General features: G+C 40.4%; 1 protein-coding gene across 2 annotated transcripts in view; it reads left to right on the top strand.

Moving 5' to 3' along the window:
- Nucleotides 1-26,335, top strand: part of pip5k1bb (phosphatidylinositol-4-phosphate 5-kinase, type I, beta b) — an 84,711-nt gene that overhangs the window by 12,933 nt on the left and 45,443 nt on the right. For both annotated transcript variants that reach the window (XR_009807522.1, XM_061906346.1), the window contains exons 2-6: nt 14,476-14,573; nt 15,102-15,170; nt 16,882-17,012; nt 21,992-22,109; nt 25,093-25,245. Coding sequence is in view for 1 of the 2 variants with exons in the window: in XM_061906346.1 (XP_061762330.1) it covers nt 15,102-15,170; nt 16,882-17,012; nt 21,992-22,109; nt 25,093-25,245 (471 nt within the window). In the remaining variant the exon portion in view is untranslated. The remainder of the gene's footprint in view (nt 1-14,475; nt 14,574-15,101; nt 15,171-16,881; nt 17,013-21,991; nt 22,110-25,092; nt 25,246-26,335) is intronic.

Raw genomic sequence — 26,335 nt, 5'->3', positions numbered from 1 at the left:
CACAATTCCACGCATTTTTCGCTATTTTGCGGAGTGTTCTATGTACTAGGGATGGGTACCGAATTCAATACCTTTTTATAGAGGCACAGACCATCCGTACAACCGGGTATTGATTCACGTAAAATCCAATGGTGCCATTTTTCGAGACCTTTCTTGCTCGTGGCGTCACATCTGGTTACAGATTAAACACTGGGTCAACTACTTGCGCCATCACTCAAGCAAACTTCAGATCAGACTCCGCCAAACTGTATCAAGGTAATGCTGCAATTTATAATGCAAAGAAAACAAGTATGCCTGATAGAAAAAAGCTTGACTGTCCAGAGTGTATCCTGCCTACCGCCCGAATCCAGCTGAGATAGGCTCCAGCAACCCCGAAAGGGACAAACAGTAGAAAATGGATGGATGTAAAGTAAGGCTCCATTTTTCTAAAAAAGGCACTAACATGATGCTAATTTACATTGTCTTTGCCATATACATGCTACTGATTACCATTAGCAGTTTGACAAGCAGATTTCAAAACCTCCAAATGTGTTAATGAAAACTACAATAACGATGCACATGACAATCAAACAGCTAGTGTGTAATAAGCACAATACTTACGAACACTTTGTGGGGCGCAACAAAAAACTAGCCTGGCACATACAGCGGCATTGCAAAGGCTACTTTCTAGCTAGGTAACAACAAACTGTAGTCTACATGTCTAACGCCATCGAACATTTTGGGATTGCAACTGCATGCAAAGTGTATTATATAATACTTGCAAATGAGACTCAGAAATGTGATTATAAAAACTGAACAGCCTGGTTATCATAAGCAGTTCATTTGTGAATGTTACATTCAGAAAAATGATTTTATTGTTAAAAAATGTATCATTTATTAACATGCATCATTAAGTATTGGTATTGATTCATAGGTACTGGGAATCGGTGTTGTAACCTTATCTGTTTAAATTTCAATGCTACCCATCCCTACCGTAAATAGAGCAGATTTACTGTTTTCATGTGCTTAATTGTTTGTATCTGGTGGTGCCAAAAGAAATGTTGGGCAAAATAATACATTGTTGACTTTACAATTGTAATGCTTGAAATGTTAAATGTCAACAATGCTCCCAGTAACCAACCTCATCCTGTGGACAGTGATTTGCACAGTCGAGTGGATTGAAGGGAATTCTACTGACACAAACAATTCCCCATGTTATGTAACGCTCGCTGAAGTGGTCTGACACACACGTGAAGCCGGTTTTCCGCTTCATGGAGCCGTGTTATGGTACAGACGTGAGCACTGTACGACGGGAATAGTGTCACACACACTCTTCAAATGCCAGTGTCACTTGCATTCTCTTCGCAGTGGCTAAATCTGGATGTAAGATTTGCCTTTATAATTTTAGCCGTTTTTAATGACACCCCTTTAACGGCTCCACAGCATGCTGGCACCAGCTCCTGAAAGGGTTTGCAGCCTTGATTAGTGCATGATTGGGCTCCTCATTAGTCCTTTAGAGGCCTGAAGGGTTGCTGGCGCTATGTTCATTTGGCAGCCTTGCGAGTAGTAGGATTATTCAGTGGTTTCTATGTTTGTTGTTGTTGCTTCGGATGCTGCTGCTTTTTGTTTTGGTTCTGCTGAGCCCACAAACCCACTTTCTGCTCTACTGCCAAGTCAATGATAAGACCAACAAAGGCTCACCCACAAAGTGGGGGCCTACCACATATGGGATGACAAGTGGAAGTGAGAGCGAAAGTGAGCTTTAGGAATGGAGAAAGTGGACTTATAATTACTTTTGAGGGCAACTTGAGTCCCCTTTTTATATAAAGTCCATCCATCCATTTTCTTCCGCTTATCCAAGGCCAGGTCGCGGGGGCAGCCGCCTAAGCAGGGAGGTCCAAAATTCCCCACTCCCCACAGCCATTTCTTCCAGCTCCTCCCGGGGGATCCCGAGGCATAGTCTTTCCAACGTGTCCTGGGTCTTCCACGTGGCCTCCTGCCAGTCGGACGTGCCCTAAACACCTCCCTAGATGCCCAGATGCCCGAACCACCTCATCTGGCTCCTCTCGATGTGGAGGAGCGGCGGCTTTACTTCGAGCTCCCCCCGGATGGCAGAGCTTCTCACCCTATCGCTAAGGGAGAGCCCCGCCACCCGGCGGAGGAAACTCATTTCGGCTCCTTGTACCCGTGATCTTGTCCTTTCGCTCATAACCAAAACTCATGTCCATAGGTGAGGATGGGAACGTAGATCGACCAATAAATTCAGAGCTTTGCCTTCCGGCTGAGCTCATTCCTCACCACAACTGATTGATACAGCGTCCGCATTACTGAAGACGCCACACCGATCTGCCTCTCGATCTTACGATCCACTCTTCCCTCACTCATGAACAAGACATCGAGGTACTTGAATTCCTCCACACTTTATATAAAGTGAAATCTCTAAATTAAAATTCTTCCAAAGTTGAATGGCAAAATCGAACATGTTGGAAAGAGAAACTGGAAATTGTGATGTATCATGTGTATGCTTGCATGTTTGAAATAAACTCAAACTCAAAAATAAGCTTCTGAAGTGGCACAAATCATGAGTCATCATATGTGACATCACACAAGACATAGTGTTATGTCATGAAACTTCAGTAAGCAACTAAAGGATTCACTTATAACTGTTTTGGCTTTGTTGTGGTTTTTTGTGTAACGCCAGTACATATTTGTAGGAACAATTAGAACAGAATAAGAAAATAGAAATTGTAGTGTCTGGGAACAGACTGTGCCTGGCCTTAAACATTCCACTGTATCACCCAATAATATTTGCAAGTGATAAACCTGTCGGGATGAACCAGATTAGGGTAGTTTGGGTTTGTGTGTTCTTTTTTCTTCCTCTTTCATATCATTAGATGTTATATGATGTATGACATGATGTTTCTTTATGTCATGTCAGCAACTGAGGCCAACTTGGATGCTGTATGCCACTGATGTCAATTGGTGGTTAAAAAACAATCGCTTTTTCAATATGTTTTTCTAGGGGACATTGTCCCAATTTTATGGCTTTATAGTCCTCTCTAAGGATTCTTCCCCATGGTCCTCGGGTGGATTCATGTGACTTGCTGGATAAGCCTCCTCATCCTCCTTGTTGCCTCTCCTGCAGAATGACAGCGGAAAGAAGAATTTCGAATAGCATATCCACAGGCCTCTCTCCATGGGTTTGTTGTCTTTGTTTTTTGTTTTTTTGCCTGGCATCAACAGAATGCGTGCAGTCAGTAAATCTACTATGCCTGATTGTACTTGTTGAAATAGACTCATTGTCCTTATTAGTGCAGACTACACAGCAGAGCCTGTTCTCTGCATTGACTTAGCTCCGAATAAAATGTCACAACATTAAAGGAGGCAAACAGCTAAAGACTACAATGGATACAACTTTAGTTTGTCTTCCTCATTCTCCTAGCTCACCTATCTTTTCATGTCACTTGTGAAAGGTCAACACTCCCGCTAATTCTGTAAAGGTCACATACACACGCAAACACACACACACACACACACACACACACATTGAATAGTGGCATGCAATATGGCAGCGTTTAGAGATGGAACCATTGTGACAAAACGCATTGAGGTCTACCAGGGCTGGTGGGTAGTACACATTTTACGCTAAATTCTTCACACAATGTTTATCTCATACTGACTGACAAGGTCTTAAGATAACAAATTGACCACTGATTTTGTAGGAATATTTGAATGCAGGAAAAATGCCTGCTTAGTTTTAAACAACTATAGGTCCTTAAAATAATTCTTACCGCACTTGGTATTGCTGTTTCTCAACCCTTTGCTTCATCTCCATAGTCTAGTCTAGTTAATAAATGGCTACAATACGATATGCAATAAATCGCTCAACGTAATAGTTTTATTTAAATATGGCAATACTGCGATTATCAATATTACTGAAATGGTCTTAGTCAACTAGGATATATTTGTATGTTATATAGGGTTGTATTGTATAAATGTACTAACAACTCTAAAAAAATGTACTATACTGCCTTTGAAAAATACTAAAAATGTTTCCATCCGTACGCTGCTGTTTCACGGTGACGTTGCAGAGCATGTTGATTATGTCAACATGCGCACACAGACCACATACAACCAGAAACAGTGTGGCAAGAAGGATTGGCAAAAAAAATAGCGCAAAAAAACGGCAATATTTTGTGTAAACAATACAGATTGGATGTCCAATACAGAGATATTTTGGCTTCAAAACAAACAAAAAAGGTGAAGCTATAACACGCAAGGGATCCAAAAAATATCTCGCCAACGGTGGCAATACTTCAGACTTAGGTAAAGATTTCAAGGACAAGAATCCAAACCTGCTCAAAGAGTTTAAAGACCGACAGGTTCCCTTGCTTCCCTGTTGTCCTCATATAGATTTGTGGATGTTCATACAGCTGGTTGGCCTCCTATCAATTATTAGTAGAGTAAAAACAGCCCACGTAGCGTAAACTAATGCAAGTTAATTGACTGAATTTCGTAACAAATTCCGACAACTTAATTTTTGTTTTATTTTTAATAAGGTGTGTTTTACCTGCTACATGTGTTATCTGTGTAATTTTAGCCACAGTATTGTTCTTAGTATTTACTAATTATTATATTTGTCTTAAAGCACAGATCATGAGTGGCAATCATAAACCAATGTCAATATAAGATTTCCATACTATTCCCACCCAATTCTAGATCATGGCAGGCTATATGTACCATGGAAAATTGTAAATTGTTTTTTGAGTGCAATAAGAAAAGCCCAATGTAAACATTTGAAATCTTCTAAATTTGTTCTTTTGAGTGCAATAATTTTTGTTAGAATAAAGCCAATAATTAGATTTTGTTGTGGTCCCCTTCTCTTTTAGTATCAAAATACATGTTAGTAATGGTACCCTAGTTTTATAGGGGGTTAAAACAAATCAAAGTTTGCATAATTTAGCCAGAGTAAAAACGGCAACAGTGCAAAAACAATGACATTGTTTTAGCCAGTCACACATTCTAATACTGTGTTTCATCTTTGATCTGCATCCATCCATCCATCCATCTTCTTCCGCTTATCCGAGGTCGGGTCGCGGGGGCAACAGCCTAAGCAGGGAAACCCAGACTTCCCTCTCCCCAGCCACTTCGTCTAGCTCTTCCCGGGGGATCCCGAGGCGTTCCCAGGCCAGCCGGGAGACATAGTCTTCCCAACGTCCCATCTTTGATCTGCATTGTTTTTTTAAATATGATTCTGCAACATCACATCAATTTCTGTCTAGACTTACAAACATTTATCGCAAATGTCGAATCTATGCAATGTTTCTCCATTTTCCTTCAACTTTCTAATAATTTGTTGAACAGTTTATAACTCAATATTTGCAGTCTTTTGCATGACAACAGGACGTCTTTTATGATTAACAATTGGGAAGCTACTCACTGTGTGTGTGTGTGTGTGTGTGTGTGTGTGTGTGTGTGTGTGTGTGTGTGTGTGTGTGTGTGTGTGTGTGTAACTCGTTGCTAGTTGAAACATAATCATCAATTTACTAAGTATCTATCTCATTAATCCAATCAAATTGTATACCTAATTGCTTATTGAAATCCAGCTGGTGTCCTTTTGCTTTGTATTAAATATATACTGTCCATAAATATATTGATGCCAAAGTTATGTTAATGTTATTCAAAATAAGCAATGCCTTTTTTGCATTGAGTGGAGCCCACACACAGGCGTTTGTAGCTTACTGTGTGATCTGTAACAGAACTGACAACTGTACTTTTCACAGTAGGGTAACTAAGCCACTGACAGACCAAACGATGACAAGTGTTTACACAAGGTGACAGTATTACAAAGTACTGCCCCACACAACGTATACACCTTCCCTGTCTCAGGAGATACTGTTTGGATTGGTTGTGTTGTAATTATTTATTTCAAGCACTTTATTAATTTGTCAATGCAACTTGTGCACCTGGCACTTGATTATTTCTGGATTGAGAATTGAATGGTGATTTTAAAATACTGCAAAAATCTCCCAAATTTTGTGTTTAGAGCAGTTAGTTTGATGAGGCTGGTCACCACCTCAATCTATTCAGATTATTACTACCACTTTTTGAATGTATTCAATACAGAGATCTTATCTAACGGTCTTGGATGGTAAAGGTCAAATACTTTACAAGCCAAGTCCAAAGCCACTGCATTGCTGGTCTACTATTGATTCTACATTATGTCCTATCTCATCTGCAACAGTAACCTAATAGTCTCTGTGGACTGAAAAAGAACTGACCCTATTTGTAAAATCTGTGTTACTGGTGAAAGAACCTAGTAGATGTCAGGGACGGCGTGGTTGGTAGAACGGCTGTGTCAGCGACTTGAGTGTTCCTGATTTGATCCTCGTCTCTGGCCATCCAAGTCACTGCCTTTGTGTCCTTGGGCAAGGCACTTTACCCTTGATCCCAGTGCCGCTCGCTCTGGTGAATGAATGATAGCTGTTGGTCGGAGGGGACGTAGGCACAAATTGGCAGCCATGCTTCTGTCAGTCTACCCCAGGGCAGCTGTGGCTACAAATGTAGCTTACCACCACCATGTGTAAAAGTGGAGTGAATTAATAATGGGTTCTCAATTCTCTGTGAGCACTTTGAGTACTTAGTCAATAGAAAAGCGCTTTATAAATCTACAAACCCCGTTTCCATATGAGTTGGGAAATTGTGTTAGATGTAAATATAAACGGAATACAATGATTTGCAAAGCATTTTCAACCCATATTCAGTTGAATATGCTACAAAGACAACATATTTGATGTTCAAACTGATAAACATTTTTTTGTGTGCAAATAATCATGAACTTTAGAATTTGATACCAGCAACACGTGACAAAGAAGTTGAGAAAGGTGGCAATAAATACTGTTAAAGTTGAGAAATTCTCATCAAACACTTATTTGGAACATCCCACAGGTGTGCAGGCTAATTTGAAGTAGTTGGGTGCCATGATTGGGTCTAAAAGCAGCTCCCTGAAATGGATGGGGCGAGGGTCACCACTTTGTAAGCAAATTGTCGAACAGTTTTAGAACAACATTTCTCAACAAGCTATTGCAAGGAATTTACGGATTTTACCATCTACGGTCCGTAAAATCATCAAAAAGTTCAGAGAATCTGGAGAAATCACTGCACAAAAGCGATAATATTACGGACATTTGATCCCTCAGGTGGTACTGCATTAAAAACAGACAACAGTTTGTAAAGGATATCACCACATGGGCTCAGGAACACTTCATAAAACTACTGTCAGTAACTACAGTTGGTTGCTACATCTGTAAGTGCAAGTTAAAACTCTGCTATGCAAAGCAAAACCCATTTTTCAACAACACCAAGGAAAGACGCTGGCTTCGCTGGGCCCGAGCTCATCTAAGATGGACTGATGCATAGTGGAAAAGTGTTCTGTGATCTGATGAGTCCACATTTCAAATTATATTTGGAAACTGTGGATGTGGTGTCCTCCGGAACAAAGAGGAAAAGAACCATCCGGATTGTTATAGGCGCGAAGTTCAAAAGCCAGCATCTGTGATGGTATAGGGGTGTATTAATGCCCAAGGCATGGGTAACTTACACATCTGTGAAGGCACCTTTAATGCTAAATGGTCCATACAGGTTTTGGAGCAACATATGTTGTCATCCAAGCAACGTTATCATGGACGTTCTGCTTAGTTCAGCAAGTCAATGCCAAGCCACATGTTATATCAGTGTGGTTTCGTAGTAAAAGAGAGCGGGTACTTTCCTGGCCCGCCTGCAGTCCAAACCTGTCTCCCATGGAAAATGTGTGGCGCATTATGAAACATAAAATACGACAGCAGAGACCCCGGACTGTTGAACGAGTAAAGCTCTACATTAAACAAGAATGGGAAAGAAGTCCACTTTCAAAGCTTAAACAATTAATTTCCTCAGTTCCCAAACGTTTATTGAGTGTTGTTAAAAGAAAAAGTGATGTAACACAGAGGATGAAAATTCCCTTTCCCAACTACTTTGGCACGTGTTGCAGCCATGAAATTCTAAGTTAATTATTATTTTCAAAAAAAATAAAGTTTATGAGTTTGAACATCAAATATCTTGTCTTTGTAGTGGATTCAACTGAAAAAGGGTTGAAAAGGATTTGCAAATCATTGTATTCCGTTTATATTTACATCTAATACAATTTCCCAACTTATTTGGAAACAGGGATTGTAATTCATTATTATTATTATTATTATCATTATTATTATCTGCTACTTACTGCAAATAAACATTTGTTACACTGCAAAAATACAGCAAAACTTATCTGCATTAGCTCCAAGTTGTAATCATTCTTGGATATACGCATTGTGTACATGTTTCGTTTTTATATTCTCTGTGAGAATTAAGTTGACCATCTTGGACGCATGCATTTTTTTTAAGCCTAGGTAAATCCCTCTCAAAAAATAATCAAATTAGATTTTTGCATCCAGTGATAATTAAAACAAAAATTCATCCATGGGGGTGATATTACACAATTTTCTTCTGTAAACAGAAATTGTTTATTTTGCCATTTAAAGTCAGGATGAAAAAAATTCTCTTTTTCAGCATTACAAAATAAATTGAAAAACATTTATTTACTGTAATTTCTATTTTGTACATATAATGGTCGCACAATTCTTTAATGGGTACACATTGAAACAAGGAATATTTACACAGCTGCTTGTGTTCATTCACACAAATGTAACAAAAGACATTGTAGCATTGTAGCCTAACGGAGCTTGTCTTTGTCTTCCTCCTCCTGCCGCTGAACCGCTAAAATTGTATACGTCTTTTACGGGCAAGTTAATGGCGGTGTATTTCTGTTCAGTGCTGTGGCTATTTACTTTTTTCGTTGGTTGGGTCCATCATTTTTGGTTTTGGGGCTGTGTTGTGTGCATTTCGTTGTCTTTTCAATGACGAGAGTGAATGCATTAGGCGCTAAGTAGCTGACTGAATTATAGGGTGTGTGTTTTTATTTAATGTCAACAACGTCATTGGTCCACCGTGACCCATTTGGAAATTTCATTGGTCTGTTGTGACCAGGCAAAATGTATTGGTGGCAAGAGAAGCTTATGAACCGAGAAAATCCAAAAGTTAGGCGCAGCAATGTATAAAGCGCAGGGTTTACATTGTTGAAAAGAAAATAGCAAAAAAAAGTAGGTCCGAGTACTTGCGTTGATGCCTTTCATTCATGGCTGTCTCGATTACATGAAGATGTCTGTAGTACGCACGTACACAAAAGCGGTTTCAGAGAAGTGAACATTTGCAGTGATGGCTTAGAACAGGGTTGTCAAACTCAAATACAGAGTGGGCCAAAATTTACAACTGAACAAAGCCGCGGGCCAAAGTTGAACAAATTAATCTTTTAATAGGGACCCAAACAAGTTTTGCATTGAACATTGAACAAGCAAGGCTTATATACAGTATCTTTATAGTGACATGCAAAATTGAGTTTCAAATAATAATAATTTAAAAATATCAATGGCAAATACAATTTAAATACAAATTGAATGCCTCTTTTCTATTTGCAGCCTTCTGAGGTAAATATCAAAATATATTGTAGCGTTCTGTTATGTTTATGTTATGTTACAGTGCAGATGTTCTCCCAAAATATGTTTGTTATTCTTGTTTGGTGTGAGTTCACAGTTTGGCGCATATTTGTAACAGTGTTAAAGTTGTGTATACGGCCACCCTCAGTGTGACCTATATGGCTGTTGACCAAGTATGCTTGCATTCACTTATGTGTGTGTGTGTAATAGCCGTATACATTATGTGAGTGGGCCTGCACGCTGTTTGTATGGAGGAAATGCGGACGTGACGAAAGGTTATAGAGAATGCTAAAGGCAGTGCCTTTAAGGCACGCCCCTCAATATTGTTGTCCGGGTGGAAGTCAGCAGAATGCTTGCCCTGGGAGATTTACGGGAGGGGGACTGAACTTCGGGAGGATTGGCAAGTGTGAGAAATTGCGGTGTTACAGCGGCACCGCTGCTGTGTAATAACGGCGGGCCAGCTGTAATGTTAATTTGATATTGCCTCAAGGGCCAAATTAAATTACACGGCGGGCCAAATTTGGCTTGCGGGTCAGAGTTTGACACCCATGGCTTAGAACTTAAAGAAAACCCGTTCAAGAAAAAGCGGTAACTAAAAAACGACTCGACAAAGAGATTTACCAGAGTGAATATTGGAGTTGCTTTTGAGCGGTGGAGGGATCTTTGCAAACGAAAGGATTTAAAAACAAATGCTATGGCTGCTATATTCCTGTTGAACCCGGTGAGTAAAATTTAAATCATAGGCTTTTCCACACTAACTTGATAAAGTTCATGAAAAATGTCTGTGTATGAAAATGATTCGAGTAATATTCGCATACAAAAATAATTATGAAAATGGAACTCTTTTAGCAAAGGTTAATGCTCGGGTGGAGCATGCTTGATACCTGATAATGTTTCAGAATCAGAATAGTTTTATTGCAATTGTTTGAGAACGGGTTCACAAACTAGGAATTTTTCTTTGTGCAATCGTGCAACATAAAAAGACCAACAATCAGCTGACCAGCAAGGTTGCTTCGACTTTTGAAAACTTCCGAAGCATTGCATTTTTGTCATACCAGACGTCTCATGTCTGCTCTCTGCACATATTTTCCTTGTCATGACTCCTGGGTGAAGGAGTGGTTGTTTGACTTCCATAAAAACTGACTGGACGCAGTAACATTGTCTCTGAAAAAACTATCAGGGTGTTGTGTGAAAGACTGATCTGCACTTGCGCATATTCATTTAAAGGGCGGTAGAGTTTTTCAGCAAGGCGGGTGATACTCGAAGACTTGAGAAGTTTATTTTTACAGCAACCATAGAGAGTATGCACTTGCTTTAGATATAGAGTTACATAATTTCAATAAAAATGGTTTATTGAGATGATTCATGCTTTCATTTCTCTGTCTGACACTCTTTTGTGGCGGCAAACAACATACCCGTGCCGTTGTTTGGTGCCGCTCTTTATGGACTGTTCTGGAAACCGTCTGTTTGAGTGTCCACCAGATGGGTGGAGGGGGTCAGTCAGGTGAGCGCAAGAGAGCGAGTGAGCGCAAGCGTGACACAACTGCCTCTTGACAATGAGGCCAAACAGCAGAGAGCTCAACAGGCCCGTAGCCTTATTACTATTCCTCACAGTCATACACTTGGATCAATGGTTCATACAGTATTCAAATCCTCATACAGTAGTAGCAGTGTTTTTAGGAGTTTTTGCGGCGATAGTGAATATATATGAATGATGCACACTCACAAACATGAACACTATTTGAAGACAAATACCTCAAGTGTGTATGCATTCGTAATGTGTTTATAGCAACCAGAGACTCTTTACAAACTGGTGCTTCATTCTGTTTTTTCTGCTTGAGTGTAACAATTCCTAATGGAACACCCTTGATTTTACAAAAACAGCAGCATTTAGATGTGTGAGAAAGTTGTGCGTAATAGATAAGTGCTCCAATACCAGCAGGTGCATCTATCATTTATATGCAGGTGGTGAGGCTACTGCAGACTAACTTTATCAGACCAAATCCAAATGTTCTTATTGTCTCAAGCCTCTACTCCTCATCCCAAGCTTTATCAATTGCAATACCCACTCACTCGGATAACAGCAAGACACATTTTATCTCACCCTTTCAATGAGGCGTACACAAATATATCGAGTGCCGTCTCTCAAGTTTTGAACAATTCACTGGATGGAGTGCTGGTTGACTTCTGATTAGTTTGTAATTGAAACACATTTTCCCATTACTCCAGCTTCCTCCAGCTAATTGGATAATCTAAATTATTTATATGTGCAAATGTTTGTCTATATGTGCACCACGATTGACCGTACACAATGATTAAGTGTACAATAGCGAGATATGTGCAAATCTCGCAAGCTATCCTGGTGTGTTGTGTGTTGACAATATTTTGCATATTCTGCCTGATTGTAGCTGACATAGGCTCCAGCGCCCCCTGCTACCACGAAGAGAATAAGTGGCAGAAAATGGATGGTTTTAATACTGCAACTTTATTTGGATTTTTTGGTGCAACTCCTTGTTGTATGAAAAAAAAATGTGGTTACACCAACCCATGTGGAAATTAGCTGTCACACGCATGTCAGAGCAACAGGTGGTAGTCTAGGGCCTAAACATGGATGGAAAATATGGCCTAAAATCGACATTGCGAAAACGATATATTGTAATATATTATTTTTGGTATATAAATTAGGGCTGGGCGATATATCAATATTCTCGATATATCGCAGGTTTGTCTCTGAAAATGACTATATCCTGATATTCGAGTATACGTTCTCACGCAGTTAATTTTAGCTGCTGGCATTACACTACAGGCTCTTCCCACTCTTTGTTGTCTCTACTTCTCACAGACAGCAAGCACACCTTCTTACATATGTCACATACGTATACGTCCTCGTGGAGCAGAGAGGTAGCAGCATGGGTAACGTTAGCTGTGGTGCGAGTGGTAATAGGAGAGAAAGAAGGTGCGAATCTGGTAACAAATGAAAGAAGAATTAATTCCCAAGAAAAACTGGATTCAAGTGGGAATATGTCGAACAGACAACCGTAATTTTTCAAGTGTGGGGCAAAAGCGTTGCTACAAAAAGTAGCATTACTGCTAATATGTAGCATCATTTGAAAAGTCACCTGCTAGAGAATGAATAGTGCGTACTCCGCATGTCAACATCTCCATTCGGTGCCATACCAACAAAATGCCGAGGCAACCATTTCCACATCAACACCGTATGAAAAAAATAGTCAACAAAATAAGGAGATAACGTCTGCATTAACCTACCACATAGCAATTTGATTTCCTGTTATGCAGCTCATTTTATTTGACAGTTATTGAAATATCTTGTGTGACATCATGCACAAATGTACACTTTATTTGTTCTAAACTATTGTAGTGGCGTTTTGTACAAAAAGTGCACTTTAATTTAGTGTTGTTTTGATATGTCGTCTTAGTGACATCATGCACAAAAGTGCACTAATAGCTTGTTTTAAAATGTCTCTGACAGTCTTGCACTTTCTGTTTTGAAATGACATGAATGTTTGTGCCACTGCTTAATAACTAACTTTTCAATAAATACAGTTTTGGTAAATTGACTTAGTTGTAATTTCCTTCTCTGCATGAAAGTTTAAAATGAGCACCTATTAATGCAGTATGAACAAGAATGTTTTAATGTAGACACATAGAATCAGCATACTGCTGTGATGTGACTATATGCATCAAGTGTTAGTTAAAGGCTAAGGCAAAATGTCGATATGTATCGTGTGTCGTGACATGGCCTAAAAATATTGAGATATTGAAAAAAGGCCATCACGCCCAGCCCTAATATAAATGATAGAACCATTTCAAAACGGTTAAAAGGTTTCTTGAAATGGCTGTTGCAAATGTAACATATTGCGTAATTTCTGGTTGTATTTTCTTAAAATTAATATTAATTTAATTGATAATTTTGAATATATTATAATAAATATTTATTGTCCACCAAGGGAACGAACCCCTGCAATCACGGGGGGGGAACATGCAAACTCCACACAGAAAGTTCCTGAGCACAGGGATCGAACCCAGGAACTTTGTATTGTGAGGCACTCGTGCGTCCCTTGACAGCTCAATACCTCAAGGGACGTACTTGACTACGTACTTTTGTTTCTAAATACGGGACGATTCCGTTTTTCAAGAGACTGTTGGTGACCCTACCTACAACTAACATTTTGAATTTGAAGAAACAGAACAATGGGACACGTACTGTACGTAGGCTTTGCAGATTCTGACGGTATATTAACCTTAGGCAAAGGTAGTCTCAGGTCAGACTCCTTTTATCATTCATTCAGCTGCATTCATCCAAAAGCTGTGTGCCTGATACAGCCATTGCAGTCGCATGCAACCTGGAAGACTGTATAAAAATAAAGGACGGAATAAAGGGCTTCAGATTTTTCTACATTTTCCAAAATGCATTACTGTTGGCCTATTAAAAGGCTTAATTTGTTTGTACCACAAGCTTTTATCGAATTCCTAAATGTATTTCTGGACTTACGGAAGCGGCATGGCAGAGAAGTAAAATGTACAGAAACTAACAAAAATAAACTAGTGTCTCACCTATACAACTGTGCGTAGAATTATGACTTTGTCTCCATTCTAATGACTGGTTGTGTTTTTAAAAATCCCATACTTTTGCGTGAAAAACACAGTATGTAACTTTTCGGTCCTGTTTTGTGCGTACGCAAGCTTTATAGATCAGGCCACTGCTGTTCTTGTGTGGGACTTGTTTTGTACTGCAAGTAAGCCTACACCTCATTAAAACACTCTCTCTGCTCCTTTATGAACTGTTGGCACTAAATTAGTGGAAAAAGTTCTCTCCACTCATATGTGGGCATCTAGAGAGGCCGTGATTATTATTTCTCCCTGCTTTTCCACTGTGCATAATTCACTATTTCTGTATCCTATTCAGGTTCCCGACACACATCGAAACTGTGGATGGACATTAAACCTGTCAATCAAGAGATGTGGCCCTAATATGGTAAAGAACACAGCTTGTCATTAAGCAAGGTAAATAAACATATAATCTTGTCTTAATGTTTTTCGACATTTTAATCAGTGACATTGTGCAAGAACTCTCTAGAATAGTTAGTGAGGGTTCTTCCGGTTGCAGGATGAATAAAAAAATAAACACCACTTTAAGCGAAACCAAAAACAAAAAAAAACATTTAAAAAAAAGATGCAAGCGTTTCTTCCTTGACATGGACTGTATGGACCTACCCTCTTGAAAAAAATAGATTTGCATTTATTTGACTGAGACAATGCTTCTGTAAACCAAATTCATTATTTAATCAGCTAGTTTAAAGCTTGGATTTGAACCATTTAGAGAGGCAATAAATCAGCTTCCGGACTTTGTCTTCCTTGCAATTGAGACGTTACTATGCTGACGTCGTCTTGTCTCATCACTTGTTTCCGGTTCCAGTTTCTCCAAATATGGTCAATCAATAAGTGTTTCGCTCATTTTTTACAGTCTGTAGTTATGCCAGTGTTAGTGTTTAGTGATTGGACTTAACACAGGTTGTGACATTTTTCTTTCAGATGTCAACAACAACAGAAAATGGCATTGGGGGGGCTTGGAGTACACACAGAGAGAAAACGTATAAAAAAGTAAGAACGTGCCCTCAAGCCTTACTGTGTTTAGTGTTTTATGACATATCTGAACTTTGTTTCTTTATATTATCTATTATTGAAGGAAATGTTGTGAGTCACATGAGTGCTTATGAATGTGTTGTTATACAGCACACAATGTCACGATCGCTGCTCAGCTCTCATGCAAGGGATCAGAGTCAAGTGCTGGTCACACTTGACTTTAGACGTCACTGCTGATGTCAGCCATTTCTGCTGTTACTGTGGCACGCTTCCTCACAGCAAGACTTGCTCATTTGTTTGTGCCCCACTAGACATTTTGGTTCTGTGTAATATTTTTAAATGTTTCATGCTGAATCATTTTTTTACATAAAGTCATTTATTTTAAAAAAGTACTTTCATGTGTAGTGAAAAACATCAACATTGTGTCGAAGCAATTATTTCTCGTCCAATCAGATTGTCCCACTGTAACCCTATACTACGCCTAATGGGCAAATTAGCTTTTTATTTATTTCATTTATTCATAAATGTTATTACCTTTCATTTGTTATAATTTTTTCTACCTACTCCTACAGGAAATAAAACAGTCAGTTTGAGAGTCAAACTGTCTCAATTTTAAAATAAAATTCTTCACGATCATAAAAGGGCAAATCTTTGCAAGTCTTACATTTCAACCTGTACTACTCAACTACTCTCATTCATATACATTTTTTTTACATCATAAAACATATAAGCACACAACCAACAGCTAGCATGTGTTACCAATAGTGCTTTAAGAGAATATATGTTACAAATAAATGTTTATATTTTGTCACAATTAGAAGTTAAACTTGCAGGTCGGTCTAAATAAAATAATTAGCTGCCTACCGCAAACGTGCATGCCCATCACTCGTGCACATTTAAAAAAAATATTTTCCATCCATCCATCCAATTTTATACCGCTTGTCCCTTTCAGGGTTTTCTAGAATGTATTTATTGACGAAAGATATATGTTTCTGTTGTTTAATGTTTTTAATCCAAATATTTAGTCTTAAAAAAATATATCTCAATTTAGGAATCATAATACAATCAAAATATATACAAATCGCAATTTGAAATAAATGTGTTTTTTGAACACTCCTAGCATATTCCTTGGATTGTGGACTTCTATGGTATCTCCTCCCGAGTTGTTTCTCCGTCAAACACGTAATCAGCAGCCTCCCCATATTTTCATGGATAAATGTTTGCCAGTTAGATATTGTTTTAAAGTATTTGGTTAGCTTTGGACTCCTTCTGTTTCTGGTGCAGACTAGATGTGCGTTCATATTTTGGATGTTTTTCTTTTAAATCCAATGAATATCATCCATTTCTTCTTTACGTTGACTTTCTTCCTTCCCATAGTTGAAAACCAACGGTATTTCTAGCTATAAGCTAATTTCTAGCGAGTAGGACCATATTTTCTCACGGTATACAATGTGACATTTGTTACGCCAACTAGCAGCAGGGAGGCTCATAAATTTATTTTTTGCTCTTAACATAAAGTAGCCAAAAGCCAGCTCCTTTCTCAAAGCACTCAAAGGTTTGGGTACTCGTAAGTCGAGCTACCGCTGTATGTTATCCATTATTAAGATTTTCTTTGGCAACTCAAAGCATTCACATGTAGATTTTTAGATTTTTAGGGATTGTTGTTCATAACATCAACATAGACTGCCGACGACAGGCTGCAATAACACACTTGTTTTCTCTCGTCAAGACAACGTCATCGGCCTTGAAGGGAGCCATTCAGCTCGGCATTGGCTACACAGTTGGAAACCTTACCTCCAAACCTGACAGAGACGTGCTTATGCAAGACTTCTATGTGGTGGAGAGTGTCTTTCTGCCCAGGTCAGTGCTTGTCAACTCTGTCTCTCCCAGCCTTTATAGCTGCAACAATGCATGCATTTACTAGGGCACTCTGTTAACGTTAATTAGTCACGGAAAGGTTTACACGTAACAGCCAGACGTTTCTATGAACCCAAGGTTGTTTCATTAAAAGCCAGTGAATCGTAAAGCTTTATTAAAGTGGATCAGGCGTAGGTGGCAACAGTGAATGGATGGAAAGGCAAAAAATATCCGCATGTCCTTCTTTAATTTATGATTATATAAAAACTGTATTCATCACAAAAATGAAGCACATTCATCCCTGTTGATGAATAACATAAAGTCCTTATAGTGATGATTTATGATAATGAACACTTGAGTCTATTATGTAAATACAGTGTTCAGTTTTGTTTCACTTAATGTGCGCTTGGCAATGCAAACACTTGAAATTTATTACAGTGCTTTTTAACCAGGGGGCCAATTGTTGGGCCGCCAAAAGATATCTGTTTCTCAGCTGTGGTCCTTAAGGGCCGCAGCAGTACTCGATTGTGTTGGTTTTCCACCACTTGTGGCAGCAATGACAATCCGCAGCTGAAATTATAGAGAAGTTTTTTAAGCACAGAAAATATGAGTAAAGTGGTAACGCTGTATTTTCATTTTAACTTTAATTTTATTGACAATTTAGTTAATAAACATTCGTTATCAATTTGCTTAATTTATTTTAGCACAACATAATTGTGCATAATTATTTTTCGTCTCGTCACCATATCTTCAAAGTCTCTTCCAATGCAGTATATTTGGTTAAAACTTATTTTCTCATTAGCCTTACCTAAGCCTAAGGTTTATGTGTTAAATAATAATCTTTGTGAAAACTATGTTGGTTAGATATAATTATTGAATACGGTTAAAATTAAAGTAAGATTACTAATTTTGTGTTAAAGTTTGAGTGGGCTCTGGGCCCCTCTGTAGTGGAAAGGTTGGGCCCCAAGGTGAAAAAGTTAAGAATTGCCAGTTTAATGCAAATCGGCTCTTGGCCTTTTCACTGGAAAGTTCCTCAGCAACTGCTAAATATTGACCTTAATTTTACCTTGACTGGTTGTATTATACTTTTCAACCACTTGTGGCAGTAATGACAATCTGGAGCTGAAATTACAGAGAAGTTTTTTGAGCGCAGAAATTATGACTGAAGTGGTGACGCCGTATTTTATTTTTAACTCTAATTTTATTGAACATTTAGTTAAGAAACAATCATTATCAATTTGCTTAATGTATCTTAGCACAAAAAATGTGCATAATTGTATGTATATTTATTTTTCATCAGTTATTCATAAGTCTCTTCTAATGCAGTATATTTGGTTAGTAGTTATTTTTCTCATTAGCCTTACCTAAGCCTAAAGTTTATGTGTCAAATAAATAATAATCTTTGTGAAAACTATGTTAGTTAGATATGATTATTGAATACGATTAAAATCAAAGTAAGATGACTAATTTTGTGTACATTTTTGAATGGGCTCCTCTGTAGTGGAAAAGTTGGGCCCCGAGGTCAAAAAAGTTAAGAACTCCTGGTTTAATGCAAATTGACTCTTGGCCCTTTTACTGGCTAGTTCCTCAGCAACTGCTAAATATTGACCTTAGTTTTAGCTTGACTGGGACAAGTGCTTGGAGCTCACTGACACATTCGGCTTTGCACTGGGAAAGCCAAACATGGTGGCTACAGAGTAAAAGGAAAATAAAAAGAAGAGAAAACACTCTATTCACTTCACAACATCTCAAGAGAGAGCTGAGTGATGGAGTTGCTTTTATTGTGCTTTTTCCCTTCCCTCACTCAAGCCTCTCTTGTGGTTCAGGTTGTTTTAAGATTGTCATTCTCGTTGTAGATCACAAGCGATGTGACTCGTCAAGCTGTGCACACCATTACGCTTAAATTCAACATTGCAAACCCAGACACCCATGATTAGATTGAAGGAGTTATTTCCAGGTGCGTGCTGCTAGATGGTCTCCATGCGAGGTGTTTGCGTCACTCGCAATTGTTCTTGTCGTTGCACACTAAACAGAGCAGTCACATTACACTAGTTTTGAGTTGTCACGGGTGTCGTATTACATATCCATCCATCCATCCATCCATCCATTTCTACCACTTATTCCCTTTTGGGGTCGCGGGGGGCGCTGGCGCCTATCTCATCTACAATCGGGCAGAAGGCGGGGTACACCCTGGACAAGTCGCCACCTCATCCCAGTCGTATTACATAGCAGGGCCTTATTGTAACCTGGATCTGGTTACAAAATACGACGTCAGTACAACAGCTACTATAAAACCTCTGTGCTTGGGAGTTGATCCAATTTAAGATAATGTATTTTAGATTTAAAAACACTTGAAAAGACAAGAACCACATGTAACATAATTGTTTTTGCCTTTAGGGATCAGAAAATGAAAACATTCTGCGTAACGTTTGACCCAATAACCTTATTGGATTGTTTTTTTCGCATTCAGGTTAGGTTAATTACAAAACAGGATTGGTCCTGGAACGTCTGGCAGAGTCTCCTGTCAGACAAAGTTTCAATTCCCACCTCCGGAAGAACTTTGAACATGTCACGAGGGAGGTGCTGGACATTGAGTCCGAGTGGACCATGTTCCGCACTTCTATTGTCGAGGCGGCAGATCGGAGCTGTGGCCGCAAGGTAGTTGGTGCCTGTCGGGGCGGCAATCCTAAAACCCCTTGGTGGACACCAGCGGTGAGGGATGCCGTCAAGCTGAAGAAGGAGTCCTATCGGGTCCTTTTGGCTCATAGGACTCCGGAGGCAGTGGACAGGTACCGACAGGCCAAGCGGTGTGCAGCTTCAGCGGTCGCGGAGGCAAAAACTCGGACATGGGAAGAGTTCGGGGAAGCCATGGAAAACGACTTCCGGACGGCTTCGAAGCGATTCTGGACCACCGTCCGCCGCCTCAGGAAGGGGAAGCAGTGCACTATCAACACCGTGTATGGTGCGGATGGTGTTCTGCTGACCTCGACTGCGGATGTTGTGGATAGGTGGAAGGAATACTTCGAAGACCTCCTCAATCCCACCAACACGTCTTCCTATGAGGAAGCAGTGCCTGGGGAATCTGTGGTGGTCTCTCCTATTTCTGGGGCTGAGGTCGCTGAGGTAGTTAAAAAGCTCCTCGGTGGCAAGGCCCCAGGGGTGGACGAGATCCGCCCGGAGTTCCTTAAGGCTCTGGATGCTGTGGGGCTGTCTTGGTTGACAAGACTTTGCAGCATCGCGTGGACATCGGGGGCGGTACCTCTGGATTGGCAGACCGGGGTGGTGGTTCCTCTCTTTAAGAAGGGGGACCGGAGGGTGTGTTCCAACTATCGTGGGATCACACTCCTCAGCCTTCCCGGTAAGGTTTATTCAGGTGTACTGGAGAGGAGGCTACGTCGGATAGTCGAACCTCGGATTCAGGAGGAACAGTGTGGTTTTCGTCCTGGTCGTGGAACTGTGGACCAGCTCTATACTCTCGGCAGGGTTCTTGAGGGTGCATGGGAGTTTGCCCAACCAGTCTACATGTGCTTTGTGGACTTGGAGAAGGCATTCGACCGTGTCCCTCGGGAAGTCCTGTGGGGAGTGCTCAGAGAGTATGGGCTATCGGACTGTCTTATTGTGGCGGTCCGTTCCCTGTACGATCAGTGCCAGAGCTTGGTTCGCATTGCCGGCAGTAAGTCGAACACATTTCCAGTGAGGGTTGGACTCCGCCAAGGCTGTCCTTTGTCACCGATTCTGTTCATAACTTTTATGGACAGAATTTCTAGGCACAGTCAGGGCGTTGAGGGGTTCCGGTTTGGTAACCGCAGGATTAGGTCTCTGCTTTTTGCAGATGATGTGGTCCTGATGGCTTCATCTGACCAGGATCTTCAGCTCTCGCTGGATCGTTTCGCAGCCGAGTGTGAAGCGACCGGAATGAGAATCAGCACCTCCAAGTCCGAGTCCATGGTTCTCGCCCGGAAAAGGGTGAAGTGCCATCTCCGGGTTGGGGAGGAGACCCTGCCCCAAGTGGAGGAGTTCAAGTACCTAGGAGTCTTGTTCACGAGTGAGGGAAGAGTGGATCGTGAGATCGACAGGCGGATCGGTGCGGCGTCTTCAGTAATGCGGACGTTGTACCGGTCCGTTGTGGTGAAGAAGGAGCTGAGCCGGAAGGTAAAGCTCTCAATTTACCGGTCGATCTACGTTCCCATCCTCACCTATGGTCATGAGCTTTGGGTCATGACCGAAAGGATAAGATCACGGGTACAAGCGGCCGAAATGAGTTTCCTCCGCCGTGTGGCGGGGCTCTCCCTTAGAGATAGGGTGAGAAGCTCTGCCATCCGGGAGGAACTCAAAGTAAAGCCGCTGCTCCTTCACATCGAGAGGAGCCAGATGAGGTGGTTCGGGCATCTGGTCAGGATGCCACCCGAACGCCTCCCTAGAGAGGTGTTTAGGGCACGTCCAACCGGTAGGAGGCCACGGGGAAGACCCAGGACACGTTGGGAAGACTATGTCTCCCGGCTGGCCTGGGAACGCCTCGGGATCCCCCGGGAAGAGCTAGACGAAGTGGCTGGGGAAAGGGAAGTCTGGGTTTCCCTGCTTAGGCTGTTGCCCCTGCGACCCGACCTCGGATAAGCGGAAGATGATGGATGGATGATGGATGGATGGATGGATTGGTCCACATCGCTGAGAAACGTCAGCTCTCACGTTGCACCGAAGACAATAGTGTAGATTATCGTAGTTTTTTGGGGGTTTTTTTTGTCACTCCTGTAGGGAATTTAGACCTGTGTATTTAGCAACCATGTTAGCTTTTATAATTACAGAACACTATAGTTTGTCAACAGTAAAAGAGAATCATTGTTCCTAATAGGTGACATAAATGAGTGTATTGTACATTTACACTGGGTCAAAAGGTAGCTAAAGCACTTTGGGGTTGGAAAATGCCTGTGGTTTGTATTAAAGTAAAATCTCTCCTTTTGTTTCCTGGCCTTCCGTCATCTCAGTGAGGGAAGCAACTTGACCCCTGCACATCATTATCCCGACTTCCGCTTCAAGACCTATGCCCCCCTTGCCTTCCGCTACTTCAGGGACTTGTTCGGCATCAAACCCGACGACTATCTGGTGAGTCCTTGCTGGCATCTCACCAACCATACTTGATTTCATTTATACAGACACGGCATAACCATTGTGGATCAGTTCAGTAAAGTGCATATATAGAAACCTTGTTTCCATATGAGTTGGGAAATTGTTTTAGATGTAAATATAAACGGAATACAATGATTTGCAAATCATTTTTAACCCATATTCAGTTGAATATGCTACAAAGACAACATATTTGATGTTCAAACTGATAACAATTTTTTTTGCAAATAATCATTAACTTTAGAATTTGATGACAGCAACACATGACAAATAAATGGGGAAAGATGGCAATAAATACTGATAAAGTTGAGGAATGCTCATCAAACACTTATTTGGAACATCCCACAGGTGTGCAGGCTAATTGGGAACAGTTGGGTGCCATAATTGGGTATAAAAACAGCTTCCCAAAAAAATGCTTAGTTTTTCACAAGAAACAATGGGGCAGGTTATACCCCTTTGTCCACAACTGCGTGAGCAAATAGTCAAACAGTTTAAGAACAACGTTTCTCAAGGTGCAATTGCAAGAAATTTAGGGATTTCAACATCTATTGTCCATAATATCATCAAAAGGTTCAGAGAATCTGGAGAAATCACTCCACGTAAGCGGCATGGCCGGAAACCAACATTGAATGATTGTGACCTTCGAACCCTCAGATGGCACTGTATCAAAAACTGACATCAATCTCTAAAGGATATCACCACATGAGCTCAGGAACACTTCAGAAACCCACTGTCACTAAATACAGTTGGTCGCTACATCTGTAAGTGCAAGTTAAAGCTCTACTATGCAAAGCGAAAGCCATTTATCAAGATCATCCAGAAACACCGCCGGCTTCTCTGGGCCTGAGATCATCTAAGATGAACTGATGCAAAGTGGAAAAGTGTTCTGTGGTCTTACGGGTCCACATTTCAAATTGTTTTTGGAAATATTCGACATTGTGTCATCCGGACCAAAGGGGAAGCGAACCATCCAGACTGTTATCGACGCAAAGTTCAAAAGCCAGCATCTGTGATGGTATGGGGGTGCATTAGTGCCGAAGGCATGAGTATTTTACACATCTGTGAAGGCACCATTAATGCTGAAAGATACATAAAGGTTTGGAACAACATATGCTGCCATCTAAGCGCTGTCTTTTTCATGGACTACCCTGCTTATTTCAGCAAGACATTGCTAAGCCACTTTCAGCACGTGCTACAACAGCGTGGCTCCGTTAAAAAAAAAAGTACGGGTACTTTCCTGGCCCGCCTGCAGTCCAGACCTGTCTCCCATCAAAAATGTCTGGCGCATTATGAATCGTAAAATACGACAGCGGAGACCCCGGACTGTTGAATGACTGAAGCTCTACATAAAACAAGAATGGGAAAGAATTCCACTTTCAAAGCTTCAACAATTAGTTTCCTCAGTTCCCAAACGTTTATTGAGTGTTGTTAAAAGAAAAGGTGATGTAACACAGTGGTGAACATGCCCTTTCCCAACTACTTTGGCACGTGTCACAGCTATGAAATTCTAAGTTAATTATTTGCAAAAAAATAAAAGTTTGTGAGTTTGAATATTAAATATCTTGTCTTTGTAGTGCATTCAATTGAATATGGGTTGAAAAGGATTTGAAATCATTGTATTCCGTTTATATTTACATCTAACAATTTCCCAACTCATATGGAAACGGGGTTTGTACGATTTTAAAAATTTAAACCTGACCGACGATGGAGCTTTTGATATATTTGTTTGCACATATATACAGCACTTAAAACCTTTACCATATCAGTATGTGGAATTAAATTATGGAATTGATAAAGCAAATAAATCACCAATATGATTCAGTTTCAGAGACTGTTCAAACTACAAGGGTTCAAAAAGTACAAAGAACAACAATTATGATGAACATCTTTTTTTTTTTTTGAGATAATTAGTATTTATCCATTTAATATTTGTTTACTTACTTATGGTATATTGTTTATTTATTAATTGTTCTGTTAAAAACAGGGAACAAGGACATGGGATTGCATTGCTCTGATATCTAAATGGGTAGGATTGAATGAACTCTGCTTCTTCCTACTCCTTTTTGCACGTGCTGTATTGAAACAACTGGAAATAGGTGATGACATTGTATCGTATGCATGTTCGAAATGAGCTGAAACTGAACTATTGTTATTTCGTGATAATGCAAGTGGATGACACATTCTTAATGTGTCGCAAAAGTTGGACCGTGTCAAGTGATCAAACAGGTCTTCAACTCAATGTCGCACTCTTGCTGGCTTCTAATGTCCCTCCACAGTGCAAATCCACTTCTAAAATCAGTAATTCATTAGACTACATGTCTTACAAATATCGTCCCAGGATGACGAGGAATAGCTAAACATACGTAGCTGCACTACACATTGTAGTAGTAGACTTATTCTTAGAGACATAGACTTCCTTTTATTGTCATTCAAATTTGAACTTTACTGTACAGATAAGAACTACATTTCATTGCATGAGCTCATTGTAGTGCAGAATAAAAGAGCAATAAGGTGCAAATATAAATAAATAAATTACTGTACAGATAAATACATTGCACTTTTGCATATGCATCTACATTTATGGATGTATGTTATATTGTCTTTATATTCCAGCGAGTTAATCCGTTTTTGCGGGAAATTGAGGAGATTATTATGATGCGTTCAAGAGTCTTATGGCCTGAGGGAAGAATCCGTTACAGAACCTCTGCTACGGAGACTGCGGAACCACTTTATAGAGTCCAGCAGTGAAAACAGTAGTAGCTGGAGCTCTTAAATGTTAACAAAGATGGATGCATTGATACAAATATCGACAGTCGCGATACCACGAAGTATGGTATCAGGTTGATACCACAGTGACTAGATCGTTATTACATAAACCAGCCTCAAACTCCTCAAACACCTTTAGAAAAAACCTGGTCAGCCACGGTTATTTGTGTATTGTTTATGTTTTGTCATTCCCCAGTACTCCCTTGTGAATGAGCCTTTGATCGAGCTGACCAACCCTGGAGCCAGTGGATCTCTCTTTTACTTGACCTCTGATGACGAGTTCATCATTAAAACAGTCCAGCACAAGGAGGCCAAATTTCTTCAGCGACTACTCCCTGGATACTATATGGTGAGTCATATAATCAGTTTATGTGTCCAGAAATAACTGATCAACCAAAATGCTCTGTATCTAGTATTTTTAAACCATAAAGGAACAATTGGTACAACTATTAGGTTAAATGTATTGGACACTGACTGAGTTGTACTGAGGAGAAAGATCACCTACTATAATATACAGGTATATGACATAAAAGGAAAGACCGCACTCTGCCCGGACATGGTACACCGGGTCTCACCCTACAAAGCCACACAGGCTCTTTGAGAGAGTTATATCCCTATATCTTTGGGTCATGGAAAGGGTCTTGACTGTTGTTGTGCATATACCCCAAACAGCAGGGAATTTCTGGAGAGCATCCCCACTAGTGACTCTGTAGTTCTACTGGGAGACATCAACCGCCATTTTGGCAACGACAGTGTGACATGGAGAGGCGTGATTTGGAGGAAAAGCCTTTTGTGAACTAAATCTGTGTAATGTTAATGGAATTCTGTGTTAACCACAGTTTGGCCAAAACAAACATGTTTGAACATAAAGATGTCTATAGGTGCACCTGACAACGTGACTACTTAGGCTGCAGGTCTGTGATTGATTTTGTACAAGTATCATCAGACCTGCGTTCGCATGTTTTGGGTATACGGTTAAAGACAGGCTGAGTTGTCAACTGATCACGACCTGGTGATGAGTTGAATAAGGTGACGGGGAAGGATGTCGGACAAACCTGGTAGACCTACTGTATGTGTGTCGTCATGGTGTGCTGAGAATGTTTGGCTGAGTTTACTGTTCAAGTTTTCAACTTGAACCCTCGGTAAAGCTTTGCCTGCATCCCGGGGAAGGCCGAGGTTATTGAGGCCGAATGTGCAATATTCTTTGGCCTTCATTGCTGAGGCGGCAGATCGGAGCTGTGGTCGAGACTCGCGAGGTGGTCGGTGCCAGTCGTGGTGGCGATCCTCAAACCTGATGGTGGACACCAGGGATTAGGGAGGATGTAAAGTTAAAGGAGTCTTACTAAGCATGGATGGCTTGTGGGACTCTGGAAGCAGCTAACTGGTACAGACAGGCTAGATGGCATGCAGCTTTGGCAGTAGTTGAAGCATACCCTTAT

Source organism: Nerophis ophidion, linkage group LG07 (assembly GCF_033978795.1).
Source record: "Nerophis ophidion isolate RoL-2023_Sa linkage group LG07, RoL_Noph_v1.0, whole genome shotgun sequence".
Taxonomy (NCBI): domain Eukaryota; kingdom Metazoa; phylum Chordata; class Actinopteri; order Syngnathiformes; family Syngnathidae; genus Nerophis; species Nerophis ophidion.
The sequence above is the reverse complement of the archived record's forward strand: the minus strand, read 5'-3'. Positions and strand labels throughout refer to the sequence as shown.